This window comes from Paroedura picta, chromosome 1 (genome assembly GCF_049243985.1).
Source record: "Paroedura picta isolate Pp20150507F chromosome 1, Ppicta_v3.0, whole genome shotgun sequence".
NCBI classification, from domain to species: Eukaryota; Metazoa; Chordata; class Lepidosauria; order Squamata; family Gekkonidae; genus Paroedura; species Paroedura picta.
Window position 1 is genome coordinate 28,914,717 of NC_135369.1, and position 15,241 is coordinate 28,929,957.

Here is a 15,241-nt window from a genome sequence, read left to right on the forward strand (position 1 = left end):
AGAAAGGAAGAGGAAGAAGGAGAGCATATTGGGGGGGGGGGGGGAATGAAGCGCTGTCTGAGTCAATTGGGTGGCTTGGAACAAAACTGAAAGGATGGGGAAGAACCAAGGAGAACAGAAGCAAAAGTATTGCAAGTTCCAGCCAACAAGGGGTGGGAAGCATTGACCAGGGATGCCAGTTCCCAAGTGGGACCTGGGGATCCCCTGCAATTATAGCTCATCGCCAGACTTAAGAGAAAATGGCTGCTTTGGAGGGCGGACTCCATTGCATTATACTCCACTGAGGTCCCTCCCCTCCCCAAATCCTGCCCATTCTTGGCTCCACCCCCACAGTTTCCACAGCTGGGGAAGGGATTGAGATTTCCCCTCCACCTGAGATTTAGCAGGTCCCCATTTGAGATTGAGATTCCATTGAGATTGAACTTGATTGCACTTGAGATTACAGTGAGCAGGGGGTTGGACTAGATGGCCTGTATGGCCCTTCCAACTCTATGATTCTGTGATTCAATGATTATTGTACTGTTAAGAAGCAGGCCAGGTGGTGGTGAGGTCATGGCTGAGATTGGAGAAATGCAAACTGAAACTCCCACTTACTCGGAAAACTGCTGCTGTGACTCTACGGTGGAGTCCCTGCTTTGCATGCGGAAGGTCCCAGGTTCTGTCTGCAGCATCTCCAACATGGGGATTTCAAATGGCACACTTTCAGTTTCATGTTGCGGTACATGGGGGGAGGGGGGAGCGACCTTTTCCCCCCAGAGATTCTGAACAGCTGCAGGGTGGTATGCATCTGGGGCTGTAGTCTGACTCAGTCAACAGCACTACGTACACATTGCATTGGGGAGGGACAATTGCTCCACGGTAACACACTGGTTTTGCATGCGGTAAATCCTAAATCCAGTCTTTGGCATTGGAAGGATGTCAGGTAGCAGTTTCTGGGGGAAACCTTTCTTTACCCAAGAGATGCTATCAGTCAAAGTAGACAAAGACAGAGTTGGGTGGACTCAGAATCCTGACTCAGTAAGCAGCCTTGAGCAAGCTGCTCTCTTCCACGGCTTTTTGTGACGACAGAGAATGTCACATGTGCTGCTTTGAACTCTTCATAGGGGAGGTTCAGACAGGACAGCTTTTCTCTCTGTTGCAACATGCAGAGGAGAGACAATGAACTTGGTGAAATGCCCCTTTTTGAATACTAGTAAAGGAACCTTGTCCAGACCTGAATTTATCCCTCAGTTAGCATGCTGTATAAATCTTTTCTTGCCCTAGAGCAAATTGAAGGCAGGAAAAAAAAACATTTCCCCATAAAAAGCCAAGAAGGAGAAGGGGAGACCCTCCATCTCTTCTCTGTGCTTCAGCTCAGAGGCCTGACAAACCGCACAGAGCTTGGGTACCACCAGATGGAGAGCTGAAATTGGCACAAAGCCCTGGTAAAGCAGCGGGTTGGAGGAGCCAGCCAAGACTGTCTCTCTCAGGAAGCGCCTGTACGTGTGAGAATCACACTCTCCCCAGATCAAATGTCTCCACTGTGGGGTAGAATGCTCTGGCCAGATATGCACGGCTCTGTCACCCCCTACTCAACTGTACTCAATTTTGACTTTTGGTTTGAATCATAAGCTGCTTCAAGTACTGAAAAGCAGGTAAAGTATATGTACAAAACTGAATAAACAATGTGAGAAATATCCCAAGGCAAATCTGGCCTAAACTTGAGCCAGCCCCTGGACAGCCTCGGGATGTAGGCAGTGTCATGTGGAGGGGGCTCTAAAACCCGCCAGCAACCAGAGGATATCCAGTGGCAGATTCCTTGTGCGAAAATGGTCTCTAAGTTCCAATCATTCACAGAACCTGCCTTTTCTTGATACATTAGTTGACTGATCTTGGGCCACCTTTTATTTTATGTTTTTATTTTATGTTTTAGGCCCAAGGTAGACTCATGGGCTAGTGTTCCTTGGGAGCTGTGTCTTGTTGGCATCTCTTAATTTGTCTTCTCTCCTTTTTTCTATTCTCTTCTCTCTCCTCTTCTCTCCTGTCCTCTCCTCTTCTCTTCCTTTCCCAGGAAGTGATGCTGTAGCTTTAGGACCCCATTTTTCACCATGATGTCCGGACTGCCAGAGGCCCTGAGCCGGCTGAGGGCAAATTCGCTCCGCAGCTGCTTCAGCCTGGCTGGGCCCTCTGAGTCCACCATGGTGGCCGTGCCCATCGACATAGATAAAGATGAAGTGAGGATCCTCAAGGTTTGCTTCTACAGCAACAGCTTCAATATGGGCAAGAACTTCAAGCTTGTGAAATGCAACGTTACTACTGCGATCAAGGTGAGTGAAGCAGGCTGCTAACCGTTTATTTGGAACTTGGAAAAATTAAGCTTGGAGAACTGAAGCCGGTGCCTGGGAGATTGTTTCTCCTGCAAAATATTCATTGCTAGCTATGAGAGACAGAGAGGAGTTTGCAAAGCTCTAAGGAGGAGTGTGGTGTGTCTCTGTGTGCTCTCCATACACATCACACCCCAACTTCCTGAAATCCCTGCCAGTGATGGTGGTGTATACACATGGGAGTTCCCAAAAGGTCTGATAGTTGAGATGCTAGTTCTACATATAAGTATTTTTTTTCCATGTAGGAATTTGCTGGGATTTAAAATAGCCTTTAAGAATGTAGCAGACGCAAAGAATGCCATATATCCCCCCCCCCTTAAAAAAAGAATTTTAAAACTAGGTATTACATTTTTTCTTCTTAACATGCCTCACAATACCCAGAAAAAATTGAGTTAACACTCAGGGCATAACTATGCTTTACATTTGCCTTGGCTTCTCTCCAAGCTTGCTCTGGGTTTTTCAGTTGCACATGTGTTGTGAATTCCAGGCGGAGAGTTCAGTTTGCAGGTGCACACAGGTCCTTTTAGAACTAGGATCACAGCTTGCAGAGAGAACAAAGCTCAGCATGCTATAATGGTTAAAGCGCTTGAATTGAACCTGGGAGACCCGAGTTCAAATTCCCAAGTTAATACATCTTTCTATAACCCAGACTTGCGTGTCAGAGGAAGTCTTAGATTTTCAAAATCTTTGTGTGCATGTAGTTGTGTGCCCAATATGCCAGTTCTGTAACTTGGCTGAAGGATTGAGGAAGAACACGCAGGATGGCTTGCGCAAAATGAGAATGCACAGCTGGTGCCCACTGCTGCATGAGAGCATCTGGAATGATCTTGCCAAATGAGACATGTGACAGAACAGTCTAAGAGCAGAGGTGTAATCGTGGGAGAAAGTGCTGCCAAGTCACAGCACTCTTATGACAGCACCACGAAGTTGTGAAGGCAAGATACATTCAGAGGTGGTTTGCCATTGGCTGCTTCTGCACAGAGACCTTGAACTTCGCCCATGGTCTCCCATCCAAATACGAGCCAGGGTTGACCATTTAGCTTCTGAGACCTGACACGGTCAGGCTAGCCTGGACTATCCAGGCGAAGGCAACCTGTCTTACTCCATTTTTATTACAAAACTAGTGCGTAGACTATCCCCCAATTAAAACAGAGTCCAGTAGCACTCGAAAGCTCATGCCTTGAATAAATCTTTGTTGGTCTTAAAGGTGCTACTGGACTCTGATTTTGTGGTGCTACTTCAGACCAACACGGCTACCCACTTGAATCTATCCCCAAATTAGTATCAAGAATAAAGAAATTATCCCATTGAGCTAGATGTACATTCTCTACCAGAGTTCCGTCTTCAAATTTTGCAATGCTTTTCTTCCAGACTTTTGTCGTCTTCTCCCACTCAGACCCTCATTCTCCATCGGTCACCATTCCATCGCAATTATGTTTTACAGGAAGTGATCAAATCGATCCTGCTGAGCGGGAGGATTGGTCCAGACATCCAGCTGGCTGAATGCTATGGATTACGCCTGAAACACGTGAAATCTGATGAGATCCACTGGCTTCACCCAGACTTGACAGTTGGTGAAGTCCAGGAAAAGTACGAATGCCTGCACATTGAGGCGGAGTGGAGGTATGGAGCCTCCAACCCCATGTGCAATAATAATAAATGTGCTTTAGGATGCTTAGGGCTGATCCTGCGTTGAGCAGGGGGTTGGACTAGATGGCCTGTATGGCCCCTTCCAACTCTATGATTCTATGATTCTATAAGAGGAAAGGTTTCACTGGCCTATCTGACCTTGTTGTTTTAAGAATCACTGTGTGCAGAGCTAATTGATGCTAAATGGGATAAGTAAATGTGAAGTAGTAATTATTATTTGTTTAAAATGATAAAGAGGACACTGCAAGACAGACAAGAAGCCCGTGGAGGCTTGTAGAGTTTGTGGGCTTCTCATTGCTTTTCTCCACAGCTGAGTACATGCTGTGATGTGTCAGGAAGCACCAAAGGACACAGAACCTGGCATTTGGTGCAGAATTCCTCCTTCTGAGAGCTGCAGCTTTTACTTGAAAAAGACCCTACTTCTATCCTTCACAGCTTCCAAGATATGCTTGGAAGTGTGTGAGCAATGCCTACTGGAGTCAAAGAGATGGCTGAATGCAATTTTTAGTAGTTAAGAAAGAGGCTTCAGTGGCTTACAGATTTCCGCATCTTTGTCCCCGACTAATAAAATGAAATCAACTTGGCAGACAAGAAGAATGTAGAATAAACTAGGCAAATGAGAGGGATTAGATACAGGTGTATAATACATATGAGATGCAGAATCCAGCTTTTTTTTGTACCCAATTTGCATTACAGAAAATTTCAGTTTAGTTGTAAAATGTATCCAAGCAGTGATTTTTTCGTGTCAAATTACTTACTAAATACTTATGTTCAGATTCAGGGCGGGTATTCCACTTGCAGGAAAAGCCCAGAATCACACCTCCTTGGCATCATTATTGGGAATTCCTGTCTAACACTGAACTTGTTTTCCTCTCTAACTCCTAAAGCAAAACACAGAGGAGTTTTTTTTTTACCATAGATGTGCTGTCCTAGAACAGTAGCACCCTTCACCATAGAGATCTGCAGCCTATGAAGGCTTTTATTTTTTAATTGCATGTCCAAGCTGTAGGATCTCCCTAGTCTTCTTCTAGGTTTATGGAACTGACCCTAAACAATGTTTTGCGTTCTCTCAGGTATGACCTCCAGATCCGCTACCTCCCTGAAGACTACATGGAGAGCTTCCAAGAGGACAGGACGACACTGCTATACTACTACCAGCAGGTTGGGCCCTTGTGTTCATTGCCCACCCACCTATCCAACTCAGCTCTCAGATTCATCCCAACCAGACTTATCTAGCTCTTTGCCCTCTTTTGTGTACCATTATGAGTCAACTGTACTTTGGCATGCACTGCAGCTCCTGTTCATTTCAGTGACGTTTCACTGGATCATGGCCCTTGGGTCTTATCTGACACCCCCCCCTCCCCATTTTAACAACACTGCTACTCTTCTAGTTACTTCCAGACTTTGAAATGCTTCTTGCTTGTTTTTTTGCTTTGTAACTGGGGCAACGTGCAAGGAGGGCTTTTGCGAAAAGGCCAGACTGGATGCTTAGCATAAAAATCAACATCTGAGCATCTGGTACTTCAGCTGCATAGCTATAGGGTTGAATCAAACCAGTATTTCTGTTTGATCTTGTCTGACTCCCTGCTTTCCCATGCACATTGGGTAATGCATTTTCAAGGTGCTTTTGCAGTTGGATTTTCCTGTGCAGAACAGGAAAATCTGCTTCTAAGGTGCATTGAAAGTGCATTAAACAAAGTGTGCAGAATGGACCCTTGTCTATGTTCAAAAGGGGCTCCTTTTCCCTCTTTCATCAATGGAGAAATTGGCAGTATCCAATCCATCATTCTTTCCATTACATTCTTTCGGCGTTCCGCAGGGCCTGTAAAACAGAGCTCTTCTGCCAGGTCGTTGGTTGAGGCTGGGCCACAAGGAAGATCTGCCCTCCCCCCCTTTACAGGAATGAATTAAGCAGCAGTAGCGAATACCAACAGTGCCCTTTGTCTCCCTCCCCTCTAGAACGGGTTATTTAGGGGTAGTGCAGATAAGGGTTGTGTTTCTTTTTTTGCCGCATCTTGTTTTATTATGCTTGGTATATGTGTGTACTGTTATTTTTTATGGGTTTATTGTATGGTTTTACTGGAATTTTAAATGTTGTGACTCGCCACAAGCCACTGGGGAGAGGGAAGTTATAAATCTAAATAATAATAATAATAATAATAATAATAATAATAATAATAATAATAATAATATCACCCTGCCTTCAAAGAGCTCTTAATGTTACATATGGTTACTCCCTCCCCCAATATAGTCTCACGGTAAACCTCAGGGGCAGCTAGGGTTGCCCTGCTTGAGGTGGAGCCTGAAAGATGGAATTGTTCAAGTTCTGGTAGGTTTTGATATAAGATCTTGCGTATTCCAACAGAAATAATATGGTAACTGGTATTGATTAAAGTATGAATATCCTAAGTATATATGTACCACTTCCCTTTCTGAAGACCGCACCAAGTAGTTTTGGTTCCAACTTCCCTTCTTTCTTTCCCCAAAAGGAACTTGGCTGCTCAGAATTTTAGCAATTGTCTGTGTACTATGCAAAGGTCCCGTGCTGGGTGGAGCTGACGAAGCAAAACTGTGGAGCGGAATTGCTTAGCCTTCCAGAATCCCTTCTTTCAGTTCTGAGTGTGTTCAGTAATGTCCATTTGTCTAGTTTGGTGTAGTGGTTAGGAGTGCGGACTTCTAATCTGGCATACCAGGTTCGATTCTGCGCTCCTCCACATGCAGCCAGCTGGGTGACCTTGGGCTCGCCACGGCACTGATAAAACTGTTCTGACCGGGCAGTAATATCAGGGCTCTCTCAGCCTCACCCACCTCACAGGGTGTCTGTTGTGGGGAGAGGAATGGGAAGGCGACTGTAAGCCCCTTTGAGCCTCCTTCGGGTAGGGGAAAGCAGCATATAAGAACCAACTCTTCTTCTTCTTCTAGTTCAAGCTTCTTAACCAGGGTTTCCTAAAACCCTGGGGTTCCTTGACGGAGCTGGAAGAGTTTCCCAAATAGGTGGGAGTTAATTAATGTTAATATTTTTTTCTATTTGTTAAACCTTTATTGATGATCTGACCATATATGGTCATGTCAACCCACCCACCCTTCCCAGTCTGACCAGTGATGGGCCTGGAGGGGGTAGGAAAAGGAGGGGCCATGAGTGAGCGTGTCCACAGCTCTGCTTCCCAACCATATTCTGCACAGTTGTACCACTTCTGGGGTTTCTCAAAGCCTGAAGAATGTTTTTCTCAACAGTAGAAAAGTTGAGAAAGTCAGGTCTAGTTAGACCAAGACTTTGCCTTCCCTGCACTTACAACTGAAGCTTTGCGTGTCACAGAGCTTGAATTCAGAAAACCTCCATAAACTTGAATTCAAAGATGAGGGAAAGGTTCTAGTCCCTGTGACTGTAAAGCATGGAAGGACATAGAAAATGGCTGGCTTCGAACTCATTAAATAATTGTTAATTTGGGGTAGCTCTTTACCTTGCACCTCTTTCTAACTAACCTATCCAGCCTGTGCTGAGGCAGCTGCATTGGTTGCCAGTTGTGGCCCAAATCAGATTCAAGGTTTTGATGTTAACCTTTAAGGCCATCTGCAGCTTGGGCCCTGCCTATCTGAAGGACCGTTTGTCTCCTTATGTCCCCCACAGGGCTCTTCACTCTGCAGGTGCTAATCTGCTTGTGGTCCCTGGCCCCAGAGAAGCATGCCTGGCCTCGACCTGGACCAGGGCTTTTTCGGTCCTGGCCCTGACCTGGTGGAATGAGCTCCTGGAAAAACTGAGGACCCTGATGGAGTTACTACAGTTCCACAGGGCCTGTAAAACAGAACTCTTCCGCCAGGTCTTTGGTTGAGGCTGGGACCAGAAACAACTGAGGCCCCTCCTCCGGCCAATGCTCTGCCATCTTGCGAATCCCCTCCCTGTAATGAAGGTTGGCTGTGGATAGAGAGGTTGGGATTATGCCACTTTTGGTGATCTATGTTCATTTAATAATTCATTTCGGATTGGTTTTATTGGGGATTTTATATTGTTTTATGTGACCCACCACAAATCTATGGAGAGTGGCGGGATATAAGTCAAAACAATGAATGAATGAATGAATGAATGAATGAATGAATGAATGAATGAATGAATGAATGAATGAATGAATGAATGAATGAATGAATGATCGATCCCTCTCTTCTTGTCATAGCAGGGGAACTGAATGACAGAAAGAGCTCTGTCTCTCTTATTTTTTAATATTTTTCTCTTTGTTTTTGACCGTTCAGCTCCGGAGCGAGTACATGCAGCGTTACGCTAGCAAAGTGAGTGAGGGGATGGCTCTTCAGCTAGGCTGCCTGGAGCTCAGGTATGTACTTGCTGTGTGCCTGCTTGTATCCCACACAAAGATCTAGGAAAGCAAAGTGTGGGCTCTTGCATAGTAAACCTCCCCTCAAGTGAAGGCACAAAGCCAAAACCAGAATGGAATGACTGGCAAAATGCAGTGTGGATTAGAAGCCATATCTGGACCTGCCCATTCCATACACATAGGATAATGCACTTTCATGTGCTTTTGTAGCGGAAATTTCCTGTTTGGAACAGGATAATCTGCTCCTAAAGAGCAATGAAAGTGCATTATCCAACCTGTGCAGAAGGGGTTAATCTCATCAGAACTTGGAAGCAGAGGTAGTTCAGGGTTGTTATGCGGAGGGAGGCAATGGCAAATCACTTCTGTTCATTTCTTTTCTTGAAAACCTCATTCATTCATTCATTCACTCACTCATAGTTTGATTTTTATCCTGCCACTCTTGGCAAATGTCATCTCGTGGCGGCTTACAATATAAAATCAAAAATCACAATACACCCATAATCCCCCCCTTAAAACATTAAAACAATAGCAGCAATATCAATATGGAGTCACCACAAGTTGGCTACAACTTCACCTATCTTCCACCACCATTAAAGGAGCCACAAATCAGTCCAATCTACAAGAGCACATATATTTGAGTCTGGAACCCACTTTAAATAAATAAGTTGCAATGCTGCCATCCTCTGGCAAGATGGGTTTCCAGAGAGGCAGTTCTAGATCGGTTACTGCAGGCCACAAACCTCATCCCATTTCCTATCTGATTATATACTATGGTCTGACCGGTGGCATGCTTGTGGGGAATGGGGTGGGGTTACAAATGGGACACACCTTTGGAGAGGCATTCCATTCAAAACAAAGGGTATGCTCTGCATTTGGACAGAGATCTGAATATGCATTCTAGCGGGAAGGGTCTGTGTTTGGTGGGGCTGTGGCTAGGTGGCAGAGCCCATGCTTTTCCCAAGAGGGGCCCAATTCCATGCGGAGCAGGGATTTAGAAATGGGTGCAAACTACTGATGAGCGGGGGTCTAATCCATTGTGCGGAAGCAATCCTGCAGAACTTCTTCCATTCCTTATCTGCCTGAGCTGTGCTTTGTCTTGTATAATTCTCTTGTGTGAAGCTTTCCAGGAGCCGCATTGCCTGGGCTGCTTCCCTTTTAAGGAGAGAACTCTGGAGCCTCCAGATGTTTTCTTGTACTATTGTACACTTGTACTTACAAGTGTACAAAGCAGAGCTGAAGGTGGATAGCCAGGGAGAAAAAGAGGCATCGTAAAGTTTATTTACGTATTTAATTTAAAACATTTTACCAAAAGATATTTGAAGAAATTGCAGTAAGGCAAAGATGGCAATATCAAAGGGTGCTACAGCTGTTCTAGAGAAGCTCATTTATTTTCTATCCTAAGAGACATGTAATTAAATGCCCTAACGTGAGGACCTTCGTCTGAGAAATACATAAATTCTTTTTCAACCAAGTTACTACTCTATCCCTTTGTTTCTCTTTCTGTTTGGCCCCTAATTCAAATACTTCTGTCCTAGTTTCTGCCTCCCACAGTGTGTCACTGTGGGCTAAACCTGTAATGAGAAAACTACACAAAGACATTGGTTTTACAACATGATGTATCTGTTTTCTTGTAGGAGGTTCTACAAGGACATGCCGCACAACGCCCTAGACAAGAAGTCCAACTTTGAATTCTTAGAGTATGTCGAAAAACATTCTTATATTTGTTTGCCATTTAATTTCTTCTCTTCCTGGGTTCCTTTTATCACATTTTAGGAGGGGAGTGGGTGAGAGTGGCTTCTGTGACCTAGGCCCATTCCGCACATATTGAATAATGCACTTTCAATGTGCTTTGGCAGCTGCACAGGAAAATCTACTTTTAAAGTGCATTGAAAGTGCATTATCTATTGTGTGCAGAATAGGCCCTGGTTGTATAACCACAGGTAGTGGCTTCTGGAAAATGTGAATGAAGCCTGTGTCTCCACCCTTCCTCCAAAGAGCTCAAGGCAACAAACATAGTTCCATCTTCCGCCATTTTGTCTTCACCGCATCCAGTGGGATAGGTTATGCTGAGGGAGCATGACCGGCCCACCCTACCCAGGGAGCTTCATGGGGCTGTGGCTCAGTGTTAGAGTACCTGTTTGGCAAACAGAAAGTCCTCAGTTCAGTTCCCGGCATCTCCAGTGGTGGCAGTAAAGCAGAGGTGGCCAAACTGTGGCTCTCCAGATTGGCCACCTTTGCTCTACTGCTTCAGCTGCCTCAGTCTGGCCACCTCTGCAATCGGTTTGGCCACCTCTACCAGAGATCCCAGAAAGTCATTATGAATGAATGACGCTGTCCTTGATGGACCCATGACCGGAATCTCTAGCAGGCAGCATCTTGCGTTCACGTGAACCTGGGTTTCTGTGGTTTCTCTAGACTGCTGTTTTTTTTCAAAATTTGATTCCAGAAAATATATACAAGTACTCAGTTTCTTGTTCATCTTCCAAAAACCACTTCCTCTTTCAGAGCAGCTAGCGCCTCCGTTGCTCTTATTAGTGCAGCTGTTCCTGTGGAAGATATCTGGGTTAGCTGCATTCAAATTCTGCCTTGGCCATGGACTTACTGTGGACGCTGACTCTGGCAAATGAGTGTTTGTCAGCTCTGGGAACACTTGGGAACACTTGAGAACATGCACCGTAGCAAACAGGCTATATTCACAGGATCTTACAAGAGTAAATCATTTTAAGACAGATCAAATGTGCCCAGTAAATGGAAGACAGTGGCTTGGATCCTGTGCAACATTTCTGCTAATGAAAAGGGTGGGGATTTTCATTGATTACACACACACACACACACACTTCTTAGTGCCCCCTCATGCTGTTCCTGAATACCATCTGTCTCCAGTTCCTGCCATGGAACTAAGGGGACTACATTTCCCATGATTCCCAGAATCTCTGTGTGCTGCCTTACTCACCTGCAGCATCCAGGTCCTAATGCCAGCTGTTCTTCAGTGCCTGCCATGAGTCCTCCCTGCCCAGTCTTTCCTCTTGCTAAGTTAAAGAAAACGTGGCAGCAGGAAGGACTGGCACTGGGCAATATGGTGGAGGCAGTGGGGAGAATCTGATTCAAATTGGGCTCAGGCCATGTCATGACCCCTGTTGAATGCAGGGGAGTCTCCAGGGATCTAAATTAGGATTTTGCATACTCACAACACGATGGTATCTCTCTTGAAAAGAAACCCAAGTAGCAGGGCTAAGGGAGGCATATTTCTGGCCCAGACTTTGGAAAGGCACTGCTAGTCAGATGGTGGAATGATGGAGACTGACTCAGAATGGTGGAGGTCCAGATGTTCACAGATGTTTACCTTCAATGCTATGCTTTTCAGTCCAGGCGTTTGTCAGCTAGTCATATAGTCTGCACAATTTGAGGGATGTGCCTGTTAGGTATGAACCAGACCTCAGTGAATTTGCTTTCTCTTTCAGGAAAGAAGTGGGGCTAGATCTCTTCTTCCCAAGGCAGATGCAGGAAAACTTGAAAGTGAGTGATCTCTTTGCATTGCTGTGTATATGTGACATATAGAAATATAGAAAAAACTTATGGAGTCTATTAGCCTTTTGATCCATGGTGTCCCTAGGTGGTGTTTGACTTTCAGTGGTATTGGTCCAGTTGGCAGGCAATAAACCTATGGATGGCTATAACCTATGCTATCCCTCAGAGGCAGAGTATATCTGTGTATGCTGTGGGTGTGGGGCGGGGGAAGCAATGTAGGGAGGCCTTGGCCTCTGTCATCTGTTTGTAGACTTCCTGTATGTCTTTGATTGGCCCCTGTAGGAAATAGGATACTGAACTAGGTTCTGCATGGCCACAACTGACAGCCAGTCTGTGCTGAATGTTACCTGACTCTGAAGGAACATGCGTTATGATTGACACACCAGGGTCAGTGTGGAGACAGAAACCCATTCTGAATGCCACTGGACATGATTCAATGCAATGGGCCATGCTCAGTAGCAACAATGATGCTCTTTCATTGACCACAACTGGAATCAACGTGACAAACATACATTTCTTTTGCTGCACAGGCCAATTGGTGCTGTGCAAATCTGGCTTGTCTTTGAAAAGGGGAGGGTGGAGAAGAGTTTCCACCATGGGGTTCCCAACCTCCCACAGAGCCTACAGATCTCCTGGCATTACAAGTGATTGACAGGCAACGGATATTGCTTCCTCCAAAGCAGAAAATGGCTGCTTTGGAGGGAGGCCTCTATAGCATTATACCCTACTGAGGTCCTCCATCCCCAAACTTCCAGGAATTTCCCAATGGAATTGGTCGCCACACCCAAGCAGAATATATGTCGAACCTTCTTTGTTCATGCTTTCACTCTCATGCTGAAATTACATAGGCAACCAGGGCAGGGAGGGTGTCTTCAAGCCACCCACATGATACGGGGGGTTACTGATGGCCTTTCTTTGCCCTCCCTATTTTCCTTGCACAGCCCAAGCAATTCCGCAAGATGATTCAGCAGACTTTCCAGCAGTACGCTCTTCTGCGGGAGGAAGAATGCATCATGAAGTTCCTTGGAACTCTCTCCACTTTTGCCAACATTGACCAGGAAACCTACCGCTGCGAGCTGATTGTGAGTATCTGAGAGCCTAGTTGGCTTCCAGTGCTGTGAGGTTCACATTGGCTCCTCTTCTAGCCTTCCTAGCATAATCCCAGGTGCCATTTAAGATCTCATATACCACTATCAGGCTCATAGATGGTCCCTTCTTCTTCTCAACCAGGCATCCCTGATCTTGTGGGTTCCACCACAAAATGGCTGCCATGAGGTGGAATGATCAGTCAGAAAAAGTTGGCTGGTTGCGAACCTGTTCTGTAGGGATGTGTCTGCTGTGATGCAGGCCACTGCTTCTGTTGATGTCTCCTGGGCTCTTTTGAAGCACCTCCTGCTCCAATGAGATGTAGAAAAGCCAGCAATGGCAACTGGCTTGGGGGAAGAGATGCTTGGCAAAAGATGCAAGTAGGCAATAGGAAAAACCCATGAGTGGGCATTATGGACACAATGTTGTGGATCAGTGCTGTAGACCTACTGGCTACCTCTCTCATAGAATCATAGAATAATACAGTAGGAAGGGACCTCATGGGTCATCTAGTCCAACCCCCTGCACTATGCAGGACAATGGCTTTCTGATGGCTTTCTTTCTCTTCCCTTTGCAGCAAGGATGGAACATTACAGTGGACCTGGTGATTGGGCCCAAGGGCATCCGGCAGCTGACCAGTAAGGAAGCCAAGGTATGTTGTTTAGATACATCCCTACAGAACAGGATGCACGTAATTTTCTTTATTTATAGTCCGCCTTTCTTGCTGAATCACAAGACAGATCGCACAGTGTAGGACAATGAAGTCTAATCACCTCAGAAAATCTAATGGGCAATGCAATAGGAGGATTACAAAAATTTGAAACAATGCAGGAAAGTATCCAACCTAATACGTTAAACAATGCAGAAGATGGAATACGAAAAGTAGAAGACAGTGCAGTAAAAGGAGGGCAAGGCATGCCACGTACAGTTTTTGCCTTTTTTAGTCATTTCCAAGAGCAGTTTTGCTTGTGGGGTTGAAATAAACATCTACTTAACTACCTATTTTATGACCCCACCCATTCGGTTCTGTTTTATTGTCCATCTTTATCTGTCTGTAATCCCCCAGATTACAGTCGGGCTTTTTTGAGGATAAATGTAACCCACGTTCTGTGGAGAATTTGTTGCTGCTGTTTTTAATTTTGAGTGTTAATCTGTTTGTTCTCTATTTTAAATGAATTTTAAATCCAAATTTTTATTTGTTTATTTTATGTACAACTTGTATACCACCCTGAGCCGGTCCACCATAAGGGCGCTCTAAAAATCAAATCAATCAAACAAACAAACAGGGTGGCGGGCAGGGAAGGGTGGAGGTGTAGCAGTTGATCCGGGACTGGGGAAACTTGGGTTCAAATCCCCACTCAACCATGAATCTCATTGCAGTTTTGAGTGGGTCAGTCTGGTGTGGATAAAGTTGGGAAAGGGAAATTATGGGTATTACCATGAGCTCTTGTGCCTCTTGTGGCGCAGAGTGGTAAGGCAGCCGTCTAAAAGCTTTGCCCATGAGGCTGGGAGTTCAATCCCAGCAGCCGGCTCAAGGTTGACTCAGCCTTCCATCCTTCCGAGGTCGGTGAAATGAGTACCCAGCTTGCTGGGGGGTAAACGGTAATGACTGGGGAAGGCACTGGCAAACCACCCCGTATTGAGTCTGCCATGAAAACGCTAGAGGGCGTCACCCCAAGGGTCAGACATGACTCGGTGCTTGCACAGGGGATACCTTTACCTTTACCTTTACCTTTACCTTTACCATGAGCTCTTTGGAGAAAGGGCAGGATTGAAATGGGATGGATAGATTAGCTGTAGAAGTGCTATCAAGAGATCAGAGAGCACAAATATAATTTTTGGTTTTATGCTTTTAATATTGTAAGCCAATTAATCTCCATAGGGAGTGAACCAGCTAGTAAATATTTTAAATAAGCAAGCAAAGGACAGAGTATCAAAAATTAGGAGCTCTCAGTCAGGATACTGTTGATCTACCTTGCACAGATCCTGAATGGGATCCCCAAAGTGCTGTCGATCACTCCATAAAACTTTCTTTATTCATAACCGTTGATCCTTTGCAGCCCACATGTCTGGCTGAATTCAAACAGATCAAATCAATAAAGTGTTCACCTGCGGAGGAAGGCAGAGCCCTGCTGCAGCTTGTACTTACTGGGAACCCCCAGGTAAGATGCACATACACCTGGCATGACAGAGATACGATCTGGGGCTTTGTATTCCTTTTTTTGAAAAGTAAAATATAAACCTAGCAATCACAAGAGAGGGTGAAGCTTCCTCCCCCCCCCCTCCCTG

At 45.3% G+C, this 15,241-nt stretch overlaps 1 protein-coding gene across 9 annotated transcripts in view; it reads left to right on the plus strand.

Moving 5' to 3' along the window:
• Positions 1-15,241, plus strand: part of PTK2B (protein tyrosine kinase 2 beta) — a 104,461-nt gene that overhangs the window by 59,645 nt on the left and 29,575 nt on the right. For all 9 annotated transcript variants that reach the window (XM_077331356.1, XM_077331365.1, XM_077331364.1 and 6 more), the window contains 9 exons: positions 2,051-2,306; positions 3,808-3,986; positions 5,087-5,174; positions 8,259-8,338; positions 9,973-10,035; positions 11,800-11,854; positions 12,808-12,948; positions 13,530-13,604; positions 15,013-15,114. In XM_077331356.1, coding sequence (XP_077187471.1) covers positions 2,088-2,306; positions 3,808-3,986; positions 5,087-5,174; positions 8,259-8,338; positions 9,973-10,035; positions 11,800-11,854; positions 12,808-12,948; positions 13,530-13,604; positions 15,013-15,114 — 1,002 coding nt within the window. In that variant the 5' untranslated portion in view covers positions 2,051-2,087. The remainder of the gene's footprint in view (positions 1-2,050; positions 2,307-3,807; positions 3,987-5,086; positions 5,175-8,258; positions 8,339-9,972; positions 10,036-11,799; positions 11,855-12,807; positions 12,949-13,529; positions 13,605-15,012; positions 15,115-15,241) is intronic.